General features: G+C 44.4%; 1 protein-coding gene across 9 annotated transcripts in view; it reads right to left on the bottom strand.

The window, feature by feature from the left end:
* The window catches only part of LOC308491562 (ras GTPase-activating protein-binding protein 1), a 296580-nt gene extending 277811 nt beyond the window's left edge, over window positions 1-18769 (bottom strand). For 8 of the 9 annotated variants that reach the window (XR_013992377.1, XM_081035383.1, XM_081035391.1 and 5 more), the window contains exons 1-4: window positions 18580-18769; window positions 6283-6430; window positions 1172-1262; window positions 255-343 (exon numbers count right to left, since the gene is read on the bottom strand). Coding sequence is in view for 8 of the 9 variants with exons in the window: in XM_081035383.1 (XP_080891509.1) it covers window positions 255-343; window positions 1172-1262; window positions 6283-6425 (323 nt within the window). In the remaining variant the exon portion in view is untranslated. The remainder of the gene's footprint in view (window positions 1-254; window positions 344-1171; window positions 1263-6282; window positions 6431-18579) is intronic. The other variant, XM_081035381.1, reaches the window with a different exon arrangement.
* Between the last annotated feature and the right edge of the window lie 617 nt (window positions 18770-19386).

Raw genomic sequence — 19386 nt, 5'->3', positions numbered from 1 at the left:
CATTTCAATGAATAAATATTACAAAGCACGTAAAATGAGAATGTGCTTTGTCCAAGGGACATAAGTAAACTCAAAAGATGACACGTGCTGAAAAAGAACACAAACTAACGGGGAACGGTATGCTGCACTCCTCAGCAGCCACCTTCGGCTGGCACAGAGAATTCAGAGCGGTCGGTGGAAGTGCTCCCTTTCAGGCTTGGTAATGGTACCCCAGAGGACAATGCATCCCTCGAGAGGCCGCTCAGAGGACTCACCTTCGGCAGAAGTGGTGAGCACATTTCACCAGGATGCCCATGCAGTGCACGGCCACGATGCCTATCACCAGCAGGCTGAGGGGACCCATCTGGGGACAGACATGGGCAAGAGAGGGAGAGACAAGCAGGGAGTATTAGGAGTGAGGCAACAGAGGCTGGATCTGCAAATGATCACAACGCTGCTAAGGCACTTTCCGACGACAGAACTTGTAGCGCAGCGTTAGAAACAGAAATGTGATCACAGAGATGAGCTCGGTGAGACGGTACCATCTGAGCCTTAGCATGCCTTCGAGAGAATTTATCTTGTGGAGAAGAACGACACAAGACAAGGCTGTTCCAAGGCTGCTGCCCATCAGCAGAACAGAAGGTTCCTAAGATGGCCTGGGAAGAAGAGATAAGTGAAGAGGTGTGTGGGAGAGGGGAGCTCTCTGTAACGCAATACCAGGATCAAGAAAGACTGCCCTTAACTAAGGCCAATCTGCATCTCTGGGCCATCTCCAACTCTAAAAGAAACCAGAATGGTTTTGGACAGTCTATAGGGGGTGAAGTGTAAAAGGAAAACATTCTCAGAGTCAGCCATTCAGAGCTGGGGTGTGGAAGGACTGTGTAGAAAATGGACAGACTCATGCCACTAATTCATTCGTTACCATTATTGACAGAAACTGCCTGAGATATTTTAAGGACATCTGCCCTGCCTGGAAGTGAAGGCAGGAATTTCTGTCTGCTTTATTTACTGGCACACAGAAGGCCCTCAATAAATATCTTTAGACAAATGAATTGGATTTTGTTTTCTTCTCAGCTGAATTTTTTTAAAAAGCTTCCTATTTTACAATGATTTAAATGAACTATAATTTTTTTAAAACCCACTGTCTCCCAAAATTTGTCATGATACTTCCCTCCACCAGGCAGACCCTTACCAAGATGCCTGCATTTTTCACTGCCAGGGGCAGCCCCAGGAGTCCTGTGCCAATGTTGCCTTTTAACAGGTGGATCAAGGTCTGGAACCATCTGAAGCAGGAAGAAGGTAGACAAGGGCATGTTAACAGCACTTGGCACTGTGCTAAGTGCCTTCATGTACCATCACCGCATTCAATTTCCACAACAAGTGTTAACTTCATTTTACGGCTGAGGAAGCAACTTGCTCAAGCTCACACACTTGGTAAAGATTCAAACCTAGGCCACGTGACCCCCAAGCCTGCTCTCCTAGCCACTGGGCTATAAGCTCCTCTCCCTGTGGCATTTCTGAGAACCCCCTCTTTCTTGGCGATTAGACCAGAGGGATGGTGGGGTTCTCTCTAGGCACTCTATCCTTTCCTAGCGTATCTGGGCCTGGTTTTCACCACAGACTGTGAAAAATCAGATCCCAAAAGATGGCAAGCTTAACTGTATGGGATAGACACTGGTGTGAGAGGACAGGAGAAATAAAAAAATAGAAGCCCAAAACCCTTAAGAGAAAGTTTTATGCAAAGTGAACAGAGCAAAAGTCATTCAATAACTCAATAGGCCAGAAGTCCCTGGTGTACTTTGCATTTGAAACAAAAAAAGGTCAAATGTCATAGATTCCTAGGATTGGAGAAGCCCTCTTCAGATAGTCACCTAGTTTATCCTTCTGCCTGCAGATTTTTCCCTCGCTTATTGCATGTTACTCAAAGAGAGACCATATTAAGACCCATCTGCAACCCTGGAAAGGAATTTTACTTTTGGTAACATTTCTCCTTCTACCTCCAGGAAATCTCTTGAGTTTCCTATTGTTGCCAAGCTTTGCAGGAAAGATCAAGGAAACTGCTTCAAGTCTAAAGAGAAGAGGCTGAGTGCTCCCCTGGACTATCCTGAGCAAACAGCTTAAGGACCGGACCACAAGGGTCCAGGGTGACTCTTTCATTACCAGCAGCCAGTGACCAGGAGGTTATGGGAAGGATGACGGGCCAATCAAATGTCTATCTTAGCAAATGTTTAATCCACTTAAGGGCAAAGGTAAGCACTGTACCAAACCCACCTGCCTCCCAGAACCAGCTCCCCACCCCGCCCCCATTGCTTCTGAGCTGAATTTTATTAAAGCTTAGGCCCCTCTTGCCCTGGCTCTGCCACTAACTCCATATGACAATTCCCTTCCCTTCTCTGGATCTGTTGTCTCATCTGTAGAGTGAAGGGACTGGACTAGCACATACTTCCCAATTTCAGCTCTCTAACACCAGGATTCTAGGTGATTGACCAAAATTACTCTTTTTAATCAGTGGCCCCAAACTGGGATTAGCCAAAACCCTATGAGTATCACAAAATCAACTCCATGGACTGCAAAGTCTTAACTATGTAATGGGAGGTGTGAAGGAGAAATAAACCTTGTAAATCTTTGCTGTTCTTTTTATGCTCCAAATCAGTAGTTCTTATACTTTTTGGTCTCAGGACCCCTTTTTGTCCTTATAAATGATTGAGGATCCCAAATAGTTTTTGCTTATGTGGGTTATACCTGCTGATATATACTATATTACAAATTAAAAATGAGAAATTGTATATTTATTAATTTAAAATAACAATAAACCAATTACACGTTAATATAAGATTTTTAATGAAAAGTAACTCTATTTTCCAAAAAGTAAAATGTGAGAAGAATGGCACTAGTTTACTTTTTTGCAAACCTCTTTCGTGCCTTGTTTAATAGAAGACAGCTAGACGATGTACTTCTGCATTCACTCTGCTGTGTATGTTGCTTTGGTTGAAATATAGAGAAAAATCTGTCCTCACACTGATACGCAGCTGGAAAAGGAAGGCGTACTTTCATCACCTCTTCAGAAAATTGTGGTTATTTTTCTTTGATACTACACCAAAACTCAATATGTGGTCATTTCTTAGAAGTTAGTTGTAACATGGAATCTGAACTTTTCATCCTCTATTACATTAAAACCTACTGGTGGTATTGCTCGTTGAATGATCTTTTACCCATGCCCAATTTTCTCACATCACACTTTAGTCATTTGGAAGATATTGGTTCTCTGGGTATGCAAGTCTTTCAATGCTGGCATATTACCTTATACAATATTTTAAAAATCACATTTATTACTATCATCAATGATCTCATCACAGAACCTTTAAGTTGACGGAAGCCATCTGGGTCACAGTACTGGATACAAGTTTTTTTCTAATTTTATTATGGGCAATAAATACTGTAGATTGTTTTACTTCAGGTGATGGTCTCATTCCTTTCATTTTCAAGAAAATGTCTACCAAGTACTCAGGTCTGAATAACCTATAGCTTGCAAATTAATCTTTCTAGCAAAAATAGTGTTCTATGGGGAAAAAGCAGCTAATTCAGTTCACAACTCAAATAATCACTCAAGGTCTTTTCCTTGAGATAAGTATTATACTTTGGTATGTAGTAGAAGTGCTTCATGCATATTTACCATATTGTCACACAGACTATTAACAGACCTGTGCTGACGGGTCAAGATTAATGAAATTAGTAATCTGACTGTTTCGCCAAGGACATGCTTAGTGAAACTGGCTTGTTCTTTGCACATGAATGTCAGTGAGAAATATAATGACAACGAGCGTAATTTGGTACTGCTGCCTGGACTTATACTACGGCGCCAGCAGTTTTACCCACCATTGCTCCTGTACCGTCAGTGTAAATGTAAACACACTGAAAAGGAAAATAACATCTTAGCGTTATGATGAAAATAGTTTTGACTTCTCAGACTTCTTGAAATGGTCTCGGGAATCCCCAGGGTTTGAAGACCACTCTTTGCACATGCCTGCTCCACATAACAGAGAGAAAGCCAATTTCAGTCAACTGTTTCCTCAGTCTGCCAGCCGGAGGAAGAATGACCGAGGCTCAATCAAAGCTGGTACAGTGTAACTTGATCGGGCAAGAAGAAGAAAAATGTGCCCAATGCAGTAAAATGAGGCTGTCGCCAAAACACTTAACAGCCTGATAACATCAAATGTTAGGAAGTAACCTCACGAAGCGCATCCGCATGGAAGTGTTTGGGTATTTGCACCCGATTCAGGATTTTTACTGAGCCCCTAAACCCCGAGAAGAGCCAGGTGTGTGCGCTCATATATGCGGTAGGCTAAGAGGTACTTCCAGACACTTTGTTCCTTGGCAAGGCACAGAGACAAGGAATCCAGCTCAAAAACTGGTCCCTAACACTTCTCACAGATGAGGAATTCAGGGGAGCTAACAGGGTCCTGCAAATCAGCTTATACCTTAATCATACCTGGCATGTGTTCTATAATGCTTGTGTGGACTCAGCTCCCAGGAAAGTACTCAACCAATCCTCCAAGTCTCCGGGGAGCACTTTTCCCTGGACCACTTATGATGGGACTGTGATACCTGTCATCACTTACAAATGGGCTTTCCTGGTCACCTATCTTGTATCACAATGTCAGGACAGGGTACCCCTCACAAGAAAGCATACCCTGAAAAATATCCCAATGCAATCCCAAGGAAGGTATCTTCTGTCTGCTCAATTTCCAACAAACAAGGGGATATAATATGGGGTGGACTAATGTGAAAAACACACACAGATATTCAGAATAGCTAATAGGCATGCATTAGCTTCAATGCATATAAAATCTATGAGCTACCATCCTGGAGTTGCAAGCTGGTTGGTTTTGAACTTCAGAGAGGTCCCTTTAAAAATTTAAATCTAGACCATATGGCAAGCATTGCATAGATAAGCTGATGCCTGAGAACAAGGAGCAAAAACTGGAAGGGAAACTAGAGAGAGAGAAACTTGGAAGACATATTTCACAATAATGAGTGTGACTTCTGAAGGGAAGCAATCACGTGTCATTGGCAGCAATATGGAGCTCCTTCTGCCTGGGGGAAGTCAAGTGGGTGGAAAAGGTTAAGAGAAGAGAGGGGAAGATGGTCCTTACTGCTGCCAGTTGTGCTCTAAGCAATCGTTTCCATGAGCTAACAATGCAAGCAGACGGGGGATCTACAAAAGCATGTCACAGGAGAAACAAGCGGTCGAGCCTGAAGCTTTGTGAGCAGACGTCAGCTCGTGGTGGAGACACGCTAGTGGTGTGGACAGTCCAGATCTAGTTCACCAGGGAAAGTGCCCTGCGCCAGGAGAGACTGAGGCCCGAGGGAGCTTCACCATAATGACTCCAGGAGAAGCTTCCATGGTCTCCTTGGGCAGTCACAGGGGACAGTGGAAGTCCAGGACATAAAGGATCCCTCAGTAAGTCACACTCCACTCACAAAGGAACGAAGAAAGGGTGAGAGCTAAGCTTGAGGAATAAACAGAAGGACAACAAAAGATGGGATCCCGGAACCCCCAGAAAATGTCAGGGGTCTGCTGAGGTTAGAGATGGAGTCAGCGAACTCAATCGGATAGAAAATACCCCCCTGAGTCTACTAACTTGAGCGGTGAGCACCAGACAGTGAGCACAGCTCCACAGCGGGGTCAATTTCATCTTACACTTGGGGAAACTGAGGGGGCCCCAGAGAGGGCCAAACTCAGTCTGATGAGTCTTGGGATTCCGTTTCCAGGGATGCGACATAAGCCCTTCTTAGGGAAGGCAAAGCAGATCTCTTTTCTAGTAACTCCTTGAGATTTTTTAAGTGCAGAAGTTATTCCTCCCTCTTCCCACTTCTTCCGCCAAACAAACTCGCCATCATAGGTGACAGGGACAGAAGTCTGGGGGAGGCTTTGCAAAGGAGGCTGCCCTGTGAGCTGGCAGGCACTTGGGGTTCTGGCACAGATGACCCATGGTTCTAAACTAGGAGAATGTTCTCTCTATATGTTTCTCTTATGTTCAGGCTCCACTCAGCACCAGCCTTCTGGGACCAACATAGCTAAAATGAACAAAGAATAAGAAAGAAACTACAGAGTGGCCGGCCAAGAGGAGCTCGGATCTCAGCCCTGTTAATTGCCCAACCTCATTATATCTTCTTCTCGTCTATAAAGTGGGGACTTGATAAAATGGGGGAGCAAAAATAACTCTAAGGGAGACCGTGTTACTAATGCAGAACTTAGGAACGTGAATCTCCCCCAGGAGGGTAGAAGAAATAGCTACTTACGTTGTGCTGCTGCTTTCCCCGAACCGCTGGTAGGAGCCAGAGGAAGGGAAATTGTTCAGGCCTTCAGACGGGCTCTCCTCGGGGCTCACGTCGGTGGAGCTGTAGTCAGGGTAGTCCTCGTTCCGAAGTCTCTGTGTGGACATGGTAGCTGGGGAGACAGGGGCAGTGCTAAGACCTCCAGTGGCGGGGGCCGTTAGCTCCAGGCTTGGGGTGGGCTCCGGGGCAGAAGCAGCCATTGTCACAGTAGCTCAGTGATAGCTGCACTATGGATGAAGTACAATGCAAGTGCCTGTACTTATGAAAGTAAAAAAGGTGCAAAGTCCACGTGTGCAGGTGGAGCTGACTCAGCTTCTGCCCCCCAGCCCTCCCAGTCGGTGCCATACGCGTAAGTTTCTAAATTTGCCACAGCACACCTGGACAGAGCAGGGGTGAGGCCCGCTTGGGAGCGTGTGGGAAGATGCAGACAGACACTTCCGAGAAGCTTACCCTGTTCCTTAGGTCAGGATTAACTATCCCTTCCTTTGAGTTAATTTCTTGGACCTTGAATGACAGATAAATTGTCTTTCCACCTCTCTTTCCCAAGAGCAAGCTTTCAGAGGATGGGCACTGGAATATTCCGAACTACATTCTATTTCTCCTCTGCATTGAATAGATGGAGAACCTTGTTGCCTTCAAGAAATCCCCCACAAGTCATCCAGTTCTGCTCAAACTCGCCACCAGGTCCCAGAACCACGAATGACTTTCTCTTTCTCTCTGCCATGACCTCCAACCTCAGGCCTCTCCTGCACTCTTTGGAGCTCATCAGTGATTCTCACCCCCTGACCCTAGACTCTTTTCTTGCCACCCAGCCTGAATACTGAGAAATGGCAGCTGAAAGCAGCAGAGAGGAAGACCAGGAGCATGAGAGGGGCTCACCACTGGCCTTGTTCCAGTGTCTCCCCTCCACAACCCTTCTTCCTTTTAGTTTTTACAGATTTGCCAATTTTTTTCAAGATGGTGAAAGAAGAAGGGTACATTTTGGGAGTCACATAGGCCCCCAGAATCCTAGAAATTGTTGCTATAAGAGCCTTCAGAGGTCACTCCAGCTGCTCATTTTACAGATGAAGAACCAACCCCCCAAAGATGAAGAGACCTGCTCTGCTACAGCCAGGTAGCCGCAAAGCAATAAACGTATATTCTGATGCTCGGCCTGAATTTGGAAACATCTGAATGTAGTGCCAGTTGCACGAGGGAATATTATAATGAAAAAGACTCAACTTCCTGCCATCCAAGAATCTGCATTCAGGAGAGGAAAAAAAGGTACATAAACAGTAAAAATGACAAATAGAAATCCTTCTGACACTTGGCAGTCTGGCACAACTGCCTGCATATAAGGGGCTCTCTCCCAGAATTTGGCTGGATGCCCACCCTGAGTCTCAAAGACCCGGAGAGGAGACAGGACCTCAGATGGCCATCACAACACCCCTCCACCAGAGCCCCAACACCAGCTGCCAGGGGATAGCTCTGTGCTGAGTGCTCCCACGCGTCCGTCCCGGGTGACACTTCAGAAACGGGCCCCACCCTGGCACCTGAGTGCTCCAGGATGACCTTGTTTTTTCCCCACCAACTGTAATGGAGGTGGGACCCCATGTACTCTCACGAGGAAAGTGCTTGGAGGAAAGCCAGGAAAAGGCTGGGACGCTCCAGAGAGGATCCCGCCTAGCTTCACCACAGTGACTTGGCTAAATATCTAAGAGGGTGTAATTTACTCACATGCTGGAGGAGTTCAAGCAAGCCATCGAGCTCTTGGGCACATAAGCTCATAAAGCGGCCAGGGAAAAAAATTAAGTAGTTGAAAGCTGCTATTCATGCAAAAGTTAATAAGCTCAGTGTCTACGTACGCCAGAAGGCCTGGGTACTAAGATTGCCTCTATCACCCGTTTGCTTAGTAACTTGGAAGAATTCTCCTTACTTGTCTAGAGTCTTTTTTCAAATGTACAAAAAGGGGTGAAGTGAACTAAAATCTCTCTCAGCAACTCTCTAGCTTTAATATTCCAGGAATCAATGAATGCAATTACTTATGCAAACAACAGCTAATTTTTAGTTCCGTCCAACATACCAAAAGTATCTGAGGAATACAGCCTTCCAAGTGAATCCTGCATATTATTCAGGGAGAAAGGACAGTATCAGGGCCTGCCAAGTTCCCCAATCCCTCCCCATCAACCAGGAAACCACTTACTTGATATACATGCTCAACTTACTTCAAACACTATAAAGAGGCCTCTTTATTGTTGGGTATAAAAACTGAAGTTAACCCACAGCAGATTATCGCTAAGAAAACTGCTCTGAAAAAGAGGCTGACATCTATAAATCTAAAGTCCAAGAAGCAATGACAGGATGTGGAAGATGCGGCTTGGCAACTGCATAAACGTTGAAAAGGGAGAAAAAAAAGCAAAGCTCTGTGTGGGCTTTAGTCGATAATAAGCTCAACAGAAGTCAATGATAGCATAACAGCTGCCGAACAAACTAGTGCAATTCCAGGTTGCACTGGGACGAGACAGACCCCTGGTAGGTGATTATAGTACAGCACTGTTCGGTTTGGCCATGCGTCATATTCTGTTCCAGGCAGCGCACTATAAAAGCACCAACGGCAAACTGTGGTACAGCCAGGGGTCAGCACCGGGCCCAGGACAGGGATGGAAACCAACTAAACGAGGAATGGTCGCAAGCACTGAGAAGGCTCAACCCGGAGACCTGGCAACTTGGGAGGTATTAAAACTGCCTTTAAAAGGTGTCCTGTGGATAAGACTTGTTCTATTTCTGACCTCACAGATCATTCAGAAATAGGATCGGCAGGTGGAAAGTAAAGGGAGACAGGTCTTGAGCTAGACAAAAGGAAGAATCTTCTATCAAAAGGAGTTGTCCAAATGGAATAGTTCGCTCTGGGAGATAGTGTGCTCCCCATCCCTGGAAAAGTCCAAGCAGAAACCCTCCCCAGAGCTATTATTAAGCAAGGATTCAAGCACCGTGGGGGGGCGGGGGGAGTGCAGTCACTCCCTGGAGTTCCTTCTCTGGCTCCTTCCGGCAACTAAGGCCTCTTCCTCTTGCTCTCTAGCTGTCCCCAGGGTACTAGCCTCAGAGGTCACCCTGGCCCCGGGCTCCCTTTGATGAAACTTGGTTTCCAAGTCTATTGCAGCAATTGCCAATTCTTGCCATGGGGGAAATTTTAATAGAACCTGTTAACTGTCAAAATGAGGAGTTGTAATCTGTGAGAGTTCAAGCCAAGCTTGTCCTTCAGGTTCTTGAGGACAATGAACAGAGTTTATACATCACAGGTGGCCCAGCGACACAAAGGCAAAACCTCCTCGAGATATTTAGATCAAAAAGAGTGAACTACTTACTAAGTAGGAAAAGTCTGCATGTGTGGTGGCAAACATAGTATACATTTATTTATTTCTTCAAGTGTACATTCAAGCAAAGCTGCATTGAAATATAAACTGTTTATATAACTTTGATAAAAATTTTCTTTTTCCTTATGTAAACTATTTTCAGTTGTCAATGTTCTCAGTGTTTTAAGGTTTTTTCCACTTATTTCACCTCTAATCTTCCTTGAATCTACACAGTGCACATATTAATGATGCTGGGTTGTCATATAATGGTGCATCATTATATTAATATAATAATTTGCTTCACTGGCTTCCAATTGTTAGATTTGGGGCTTCTGCTTTTTTTAATTTTTTTTTAATAACTAGCTTATATCACAGCTAAAAAGATTTCATACAAATAGTTTTTAATTTTTGAGTCATATCTTTAGAGTAGAACTAGGTGAATAGACTCATTTTTATGGTTCTTACCATACAAATGATTGAACTAACCTCGCGTCACCAGCAATATATGGACATGACTATCTCTTCATGACCCTGCCAGTGTTGGATTTATCACTTTTATTTTTGCTCTTTTGGATGAGTGGCTCGTTATATTTGTTTTATTTTACATTTCTTAAATTTCTGGCAAAGACCACTGCTAATAAAAACTTGAAGAACATCTTTCCCCTACTTATCAGACTCATACTTTGAAAATACTAACGTCACTTTTGAAAATACTAAAATGTTCTCTCAAGATACCTGTTTAAGAATTTACCCATTGGATTCTATTCCAAATTCAGTACACTACACAAGGTCAACTCCAACAAGGGAAGGGGAATCCATTTATTTATGTCTGTAGGTCTCTTTCAGGGCACATGGGAAGGTCGGGAAGGAGAAAGAAGAGGAGGTAGGAAGAGGCAGTACTGAAGTGTCAGTTACCAAAAGCTAAACAATCCTTCTAAGGGAGACTTGTAAACATATGGAAAATTATCCACGAAAAATTATTAGAACTAACTAAGTTTAGCAAAGTTGCAGGATATAAGGCCAATATACAAAAATCAGTTGTATGTCTATTCACTTGCAGTGAACAATCTGAAAATGAAATTGAACAAACAGTTCTATTTACTATAGCATCAGAACCAATGAAATACTTAGGAAGAAATTTAGCCAAGTAGGTATAAGATTTGTACATAAAAACTACAAAATATTGTTGAAAGAAATTAAAGGAGACCTAAATAAATGAAAAAATATCCCAGTACTCACGGATAGAAGATTTAATATTGTTAAGATGGCAATACTCCCTAAATTTATCTACAGATTCAACAGAGTCCCTATCAAAATCCCAGCTGCCTTTTTGCAGAAATTGACAAGCTGATTCTAAAATTTGCATAGAAATTCAAAAGGCTCAGATTAGCTAAAACAATTTTGGAAAAGAAGAAAACGTTGGAGGACTTCCCAATTTCAAAACTTAGTACAAAGCTACAGTAACCAAGACAATATAGTACTGGCATAGGGATAGACGTTATAGATAAAATTGAACAGAACTCAGAGTCCAGAAGTAAATTCTCACATCTATGGTCAACTGATTTTTGACAAGGGTGCCAAGAAAATTCACTAGGGAAAAAATAGACTTTTCAACAAATGGTGCAGGGACAATTGGATACCCATGTGTGAAAGAATGAAATTGGAACTCTACCCCACACCATATGCAAAAATTAAAATGGTTCAAAGACCTACATGTAGGAGCTAAAACTATAAAACTCTTAGAAGACAACATACTAGGCATAAATCTTTGACCTTGGATTAAGCACTTGTTTTTTTACATATGACAACAAAAGCAAAAAAAGAAAAAAATAGGTAAATTAGACATCACCAAAATTAAAAATGTTTGTGTCTCAAAGGACACCATCAAGAAAGTAAAAACAACCCATAGAAGGAGAGAAAATTTCTGCAAATTATATTTCTGATAAGGGACTTGTATCCAGAACAGATAAGGAACTATTATAACTCAATAATGAAAAGACAACTCAGTTAAAAATGGACAAAGGATCTGAGTAAGTATTTAGCCAAAGATATAAAAATAGACAATAATCACTGAAAAGACACTCAACATCATTAGCTATCAAGTAAATGCAAACCAAAAACCGCAATAAGATACCACTTCACACCCACCAGTGTAAAACTCCCACCAAAGTTTTCCAAAGTGAGGCCACTTTGGAAAACAGTCTGACAGTTCCTCAAAAGGCTAAACATACTCGTAGTTACCATATGACCCAGCAATTCCACTCCTAGGTACATATTAAAATGAAAACGTATGTCCACAGAAAAACTTGTACACAAATGTTCATAGCAGCATTATTCTTACCAGCCAAAAGGCAGAAATAAACCTGATGGATAAATGCAGTGTGGTATATCCATACAACGGAATATTATTCAGCAATAAAAAGAAATGAAATACTGATACATGCTACCACATGAATAAACCTTGAAAAGATTATTTTAAGTGAAAGAAGCCACAGAGGACCACATACTGTGTGATTTCATTCATATGAGAAGTCCAGAATAGGGAACCCTATAGGCAGAAAGTAGATTAGTAGTTGCCCAGGGTTTGGTATAGGGAGTTGGGAGAGATTAAGGGGTAATGGGTAAGGGGACAGTTTCTTTTGCGGTGATAAAAATGTTCTAAAATTGATTGTGGCGATGGTTGCACAACTCAGTGATTATATTAAAAAGCAGTGAATTATAGCCTTTAAATGGTTGAACTGTATGCTTATGTGAATTATATCTCAATAAAGCTGTTAAAAAAAAACAGATTTCTGAGCCAAGTCTGATTCAACCTGAGCATTTTATTTTTAACCAGTCAAATGACTCCAATTACAGGTCGATTTATATAAAGCACTAAAAAATAGTATGACCTCATTATGATGGATAAACCCCAAGCCTCACCTCCTACTCTAATTCATGGGTTGGTGATATACGAGATCAGACAATTAAGTTCACAAACTCATCCTAGAAAAAGTGCTCCATCCCTCATTGCTGAATATCACTACGGTCACCTTCGAAGTCCTCCCCTTGGGAAGCTATGCACTGATGTCAGCACCTAGTCCACCCTTCAAAGCAATTTTGGAACTCTTTCTGGAACGGCCATCAGAGCTGTCATAGTATTACCCTTGATGTCCTGAACGTCATCAAAATGTCTTCCTTTCAATATTTCCTTTATCTTTGGGTAAAGAAGGAAGTCATTGGGGGCCAGATCAGGTGAGTAGGGAGGGTGTTCCAATACAGTTATTTGTTTACTGGCTAAAAACTCCCTCACAGACAGTGCTGTGTGAGCTGGTGCATTGTCGTGATGCAAGAGCCATGAATTGTTGGCGAAAAGTTCAGGTTGTTTTCATCTTTTTCAGCAGCCTTTTCAGCTCTTCCAAATAATAAGCTAGGTTAACAGTTTATCCAGTTGGTACAAATTCACAATGAATAATCTCTCTGATACAGAAAAAGGTGAGCAACATCATTGCAACAAGTTCACGAACTTAATTGTCAGACCTTTGTATATCACCAACCCATGAATTCTAGTAGGAGGTGAGGCCTGGAGTGTATCCAGTGTAATGAGATCATACTTTTGTTTAGTGCTTTATGTAAATCTACCTGTAATAAGGGTCATCTGACTCGTTAAAAGTAAAATGCTCAGGTTGAATCAGATTTGGCTCAGAAATCTGTTCGATTTTTTTTTAGCAGCTTTACTGAAATATAATTCACAAAAGCACACAGTTCAACCATTTTAAGGGTATAATTCAGTGGTTTTTAATACAAGGTCTGACAATTAAGTTCACAAACTTGTTGCAACAATGTTGCTAACATTTTTTGATATCAGAGGGAGTATTCATTATGAATTTGTACCAACTGGACAAACGGTTAACCAACTTTACTGTTCGGAAATGCTGAAAAGGCTGCGTGAAAAAGTTAGACAACCTGAACTCTTTGCCAACAATTCATGGCTCTTGCATCACGACAGTGCACCAGCTCACACAGCACTGTCTGTGAGGGAGATTTTAGCCAGTAAACACATAACTGTATTGGAACACCCTCCTTACTCACCTGATCTGGCCCCCTATGACTTCTTTCTTTACCTGAAGATAAAGGAAATATTGAAATGAAGACATTTTGATGACATTCAGGACAACAAGGGTCATACGACAACAGCTCTGATGGCCATTCCAGAAAGAGTTCCAAAATGGCTTTGAAGGGTGGGCTAGGCCCTGGCATCAGTGCATAGCTTCCCAAGGGGAGCACTTCGAAGGTGACTGTAGTGATATTCAGCAATGAGGTATGCAGCACTTTTCCTACCATGTTTCCCCAAAAATAAGACCAGGTAATTTTTGCTCCAAAAGATGCATTAGGGCTTATGTTCGGGGGATGTCACCCTGAAAAATCATGCTAGGGATTATTTTCTGGTTAGGTCTTATTTTCAGGGAAACACGGTAGAATGAGTTCGTTAACTTAATTGCCAGACCTCATATGCAGACTAAAAGTGCTACCCATTATTCTGAAACAATGACACTGGATTGGACTTTGGAACACAGAGAAGTGGCAAATTCTCTAGACGCATTTTCTCTTCTCTGTTGCTGGAATTCACAAACACGAAGAAGGACACAGATCGTGTTGCTAAGTGTGGCCTACACGGAGAAGAGTGAAAATTCCTGACTTTCACATTTGTTTTTAAAGAACATCTGATAGGACTCCACCTAACCTGCCACAGAAGAACACTGCGTAAATTGAGACTCCTGCCTGAAAGAGTCTGGTGGGAGGGCAGCCACAAAACAGCTGCTGACCTCAGCAGGCTCCACACAGGAGGAGAGGAATAAGCAAACATGCTCATTTTTTACCCACAATCACAAAAATCACTAAATGTTAGAGGATCATCTGTGACTTAAAGAAGACTGAGTTCCAGCTTCCCACTTAGAGGTGAGAAAAACAAGGCCCCAGATGGTTAAAGATTTGAGGTTAGAATCCAACACAGATTCCCAATCCAGTGTTCTTTCTACCACACCATAAATGATCTGTCCTCCCTAAAATCTCCCTCAGAACAAAACTGGGGCAAGATTACGTCTGCAGCGGGCATTCTGCATAGTAAAAGGTAAACGAGTTCAGAGCTTAGTTGGGTGACCCTAAGCCAATTAATCTCCCTCTGCCTCAGTCTCCTCATCTGAAAATACGTTAATAACACCTACATCACCATACTGTTTTGAAGACAGAAGGAAAAGGCATGAAATACGTGGCTCGGCCCATAATGGACCCTCATTAATGGTAGCAATTGTCATTTTTACTGTAGAGAAGTTCAAGGTCAGGAAGTCAGAAGGTTCACTATACAAATTAAGAACTGCAATACTTCCCCCATTCCAAAACTAGTGTGCTGAGCCATGTCCCCATCTTGAAAATGGTGGTCTATGTGCCATGAGATTCTTGAACTTCATGGAAAAGGGAAGCACAGAGGCGTCTTTCCTACTAGAGAGCATCATTGAGAACTGGCCCTGAGTGTCAAGGCTTCCAAGAGAAATGTCTGGAAAATAAAGAAGAGACAGCACCGAATGCAGCATTATGTGGTTTCTATTTTGGCATATTCAGAATGTCCCATCCACTGGATCTCACACCCATCGAACAGAGGCTAGATATGTGTGCTCAGATCCAGCCAGAGGAGGAAGGTTCAGGATTCCTCTAAGGCCTGGATTAAGTGAAACACACTCAATATGAGTTTCCTCTGTGGGGAAAAAAAGAAAAGCTAGGTGACAGTGGTTAGTCAGTCACCCCCTTCCGGAGGGGTTATCAGGATCGCACCAGCAAAAGTAGACAGTGAGTCCATTCACTCACCCAGTTCTAGAATCTTGCTTCAAGTCAGGGTGTGAAGAAGAAGTATATTAACAGCAATGACTCTTCAGTATCAGACCCTTAAAGAGCTATTAAACATGTCAAGATGTACTCACGGGTGGGGGTTAAAAAAGAAAAAAGAAAAAGCAGGAGTACTTAACATGAGAATAGTTACCTGAAGCAAGGGGGAAAATAAAGCATTCACAAAAGAGGACATCTGCTCTACTTTATATCCCACATGTGAACAAGTCCAGTCCTAGAATTGCACAGAATCTCTGAGATGGGAGAAAACTTAAAACTTTATCTAGTCGGGCCGCGGGATGGCTTAGAGCGTGAGCTCTCAACAACAAGGTTGCAGATTCAATTCCCGCATGGGATGGTGGGCTGTGTCCCCTGCAACTAAGATTGAAAATGCCAACTGGACTTGGAGCTGAGCTGTGCCCTCCGCAACTAGATTGAAGGACAACGAGTTGGAGCTGATAGGCCTTGGAGAAACACACTCTTCCCCAATATCCCCCAATTAAATTTAATTTTTTTTTATATTTTTTAAATTTAAAGAGAAATAGGTGAAATTAAGACTTGATCTAGGGCCGTCCTGGTGGCTCAGGCGGTTAGAGCTCCGTGCTCCTAACTCCAAAGGCTGTCAGTTCGATTCCCACATGGGCCAGTGGGCTCTCAACCACAAGGTTGCCAGTTCGATTCCTCGAGTCCTGCAAGGGATGGTGGGCTGCGGCCCCTGCAACTAAGATTGAACACGGCACCTTGAGCTGAGCTGCCACTGAGCTCCCAGATGGCTCAGTTGGTTGGAGTGTGTCCTCTCAACCACAAGGTTGCCGGTTCGATTCCCACAAGGGATGGGAATCGCTCCCTGCAACTAAGATTGAACAACGGCAACTGGACCTGGAGATGAGCTGCGCCCTCTACAACTAAGACTGAAAAGACAACAACTTGACTTTGAAAAAAAAAAAAGTCCTGGAAGTACGCACTGTTCCCCAATAAAGTCCTGTTCCCCTTCCCCAATAAAATCTTTTAAAAAATAAATAAATAAATAAATCTAAAAAAATAAAAAGACTTGATCTAGTCCAACCTTCTATCCAACACAATAATCTAATCTACAACAACCAAAGGTAATTGCCCAGTGACAATTAGCTCCAGTGACAGGGACTTCCATGCTCTGTGTTGCAATGTGAGAGTGAGAGAGGGCTAACTCTTTGAAAGTTCTTACACTCACCCAAAAACCACTTCCCTTATGGCACTCCATCCACTGGTCCTAGCTGTAGTCTCTGGACTATTACGAAAGAAATGGAAACCTCTTCTTTAAAATAGACAAAGACAGCTGAGCACTTCAACCTGCCACAAGTATGAGTCCAAATAAACAGTCAAGGGAAAATAAGGACCCAAGAGCAGGCAATTATAAATGGCACAATCAGAAAACAAAGGGACTTAATATCATCATCAGAGCAGCCTCTGCTACATACAGCCTCCATCCCAGACAAAATCTCAAACTCCGAGCAAACAGCCAAGCCTTCCGTGTCCCTGTAGGATAAACGTCTAAGTATTACTTTGTCTTGTGCACCTGAAACTAATAAAAAAAAATTAAAAAATAAAAATAAAAAAAAATAAAAAAAGAAGTCGAAAACGTGCTCTAAATGTACAAGTTAATTACTGTAGTCTAGTCTGTTGACAAGAGTCAAAGAGGGCCTTGATCCTATTTAAAGTAATAAAAGGCAGTCAAAATCGTTTTCTGCTGTCATCATTTCGCTTGGCCATACTACAGAGGTAAGAAAGAACAGGAGAAGGATTTCATGGCAACCTAGACAGACGTTGAGTAGGGAAACTGCTTCCTGGACAAGTGGAGTAAGTCTTGTTGCCAGGCAGCTACTAATGTGTATTGGAGGGGGATAAAAACCCTGATTAGACAACAGACCTAGATGCGGAGAATGTCAGAGCAGCAGACACCCTGAGGGATGGAAGCCCATCACTGCACAGACTGGGAAGCCTAAACCCAAGCAAGGATTGGAGTCACCCACGGTTGCCGTGCAAGGGTCAGAGCTAGAACACAATCCCCTCATTCTCCAATCTCGGTTCTTTCCGCTTCACCAGGCTGCTCTCTTCTGTCAGCACGCTGCAGATGACTGCAAAACCTCCATTCAAATAACCAGCATTCCCCACACCCGACGCGCTGCAGGAAAACACGAAGCAACCATGTTGGCGCGCTTCCAGTTACAGCCAGGGCTCTCCACCACCTCAGCCGGGAGCCACCTGCCCTTCCAGGCGCAGATTCCCATTCTTCTTTCGTATGTTGGTATCACTTACACAAAACTGCAGGACCGCGGGAAACAAAGCCTACAGAATGATGAGTTTGCAGAAAAGCCCTGCACACTGAGACGGGGAACCACACCCACAGCCGGTCCGACCCCGGCTACGGACAGTGCAGAGCTGGGGGGTAAGGGGTGGGGGTGGGGGGGAATGAAAGAGCAAGGGACGGGAAGGGGGACTTTTCACGTGTCCGGTTTTCTGCAGGAGGCACGGTGGGGAAAAGCGAAGAGCTGCTGGAGCCCCCGGAGGCTTGCCTTCCAGTCGCAGCGCCACGACTCATTCCCTGGCAAGCCCCCACGCCTTCCTGGGCCTCGATTTCCCCGACTGTCCTGGGGGCGAGGGGTGCGGGTTGCACCGGAGCTTTGCCGAGGTCCCTGCCGTTCCGGTCTCTGCGACCCCGAGACCCCTATTAGCACGACCCCAGCAGGGGTCCCACCGAGGCCCGGGGACAGGCCCGGGGACTTGCCCGGGACAGCCGAGCCCTTAGGGAAGCGCGTCAGGACCCGGGGGGACGTCTGGGTGATCTTTCCCGTCTCGGACCTCAGTTTCCACACCTGTCCAACAGAACGGGGAGGTCCAGGGAGACTGCGCGAGGCCAAAGGGGTCTCCAGTCCGCCTCAGCCCGGGAGGGGTGCCCGCGGGGTGGGGGGGCCAAGGACACTCGGACCCGCAGTCCAGGCGGGTGGGCGCCCGACCCGCAGCACCCGCGCGTCCCCGAGCCAGGCGGCGACGGGCGGCCAGGCAGTCACAGCCTCGCAGCGCGCCGACTCACCGTTCGGGCTCCGGCTCTGGCTGCGGCCGCGGCTCCGCTCCGGCTCTGACTCCGGCCCCGGTGCCGTCCACCGCACCCCGCCTCAGCGCGGACGCCCGGCCATCCCCCTTGCCGCCCCGCAGCTGCTTCCGGACCTCGTCACGTGAGCCAGCTGCCCAAGCCGAGGCCCTGGTCACAAGCTCCCGCAGGCCGTAGCTCCGCCCCTCTCGCGCCGCTCGGGGCGCGGCCCCGCAGCACCCCCTGGCGACCTGCTGCTGCCACTGCGGGAAGGACGGCGTTCCCGGAGACGGAGCAGGAAAGTGGGCGGGGCGTTGGTCTCGGAGCATGCGCGGTGAGTCCCGAGTCGAAGAGCGCTGTCCCGAGTGGGGGCTCCTGAGAGACAGGATGTTTTGACCCTCGCTGTGTTTTCTTGAGCACGTCTCAATGAGCACGGATTGCTCTTATAATAAGAAAATGCATCTTTTTAAACATTATCTTTAATTTTTAGACGTTTACACTCATGTGTGATTGCTCCTGGAAATGGGACTGCGAAGTAAGGCATTCTCTTTTCAATAGAGTTAACAATTTTAAGCCACATTTTTAAATGAATGGCCACATTTCGGTATGTTTCAGGTGTATGTGTTACCTGTGCTTCTCTTTCCTCTTTCTACTTCTTTCCTCTTTCTATTTAAAAATTATGAAACTACTGAGCCAGAAAAGGGAACTATTGGTACAGGTACAAAATAGATAAATCTCAGAATAATTACGCGAGAGAAAGAAGTCAGAAAAAACATTCCATTTATATAATGTTCCAGAAAATTTCAAATA

The sequence above is a fragment of the Rhinolophus hipposideros genome (genome assembly GCF_964194185.1).
Source record: "Rhinolophus hipposideros genome assembly, chromosome: 23".
Lineage (NCBI taxonomy): Eukaryota > Metazoa > Chordata > Mammalia > Chiroptera > Rhinolophidae > Rhinolophus > Rhinolophus hipposideros.
This window is presented reverse-complemented; position numbering and strand designations above follow the sequence as displayed.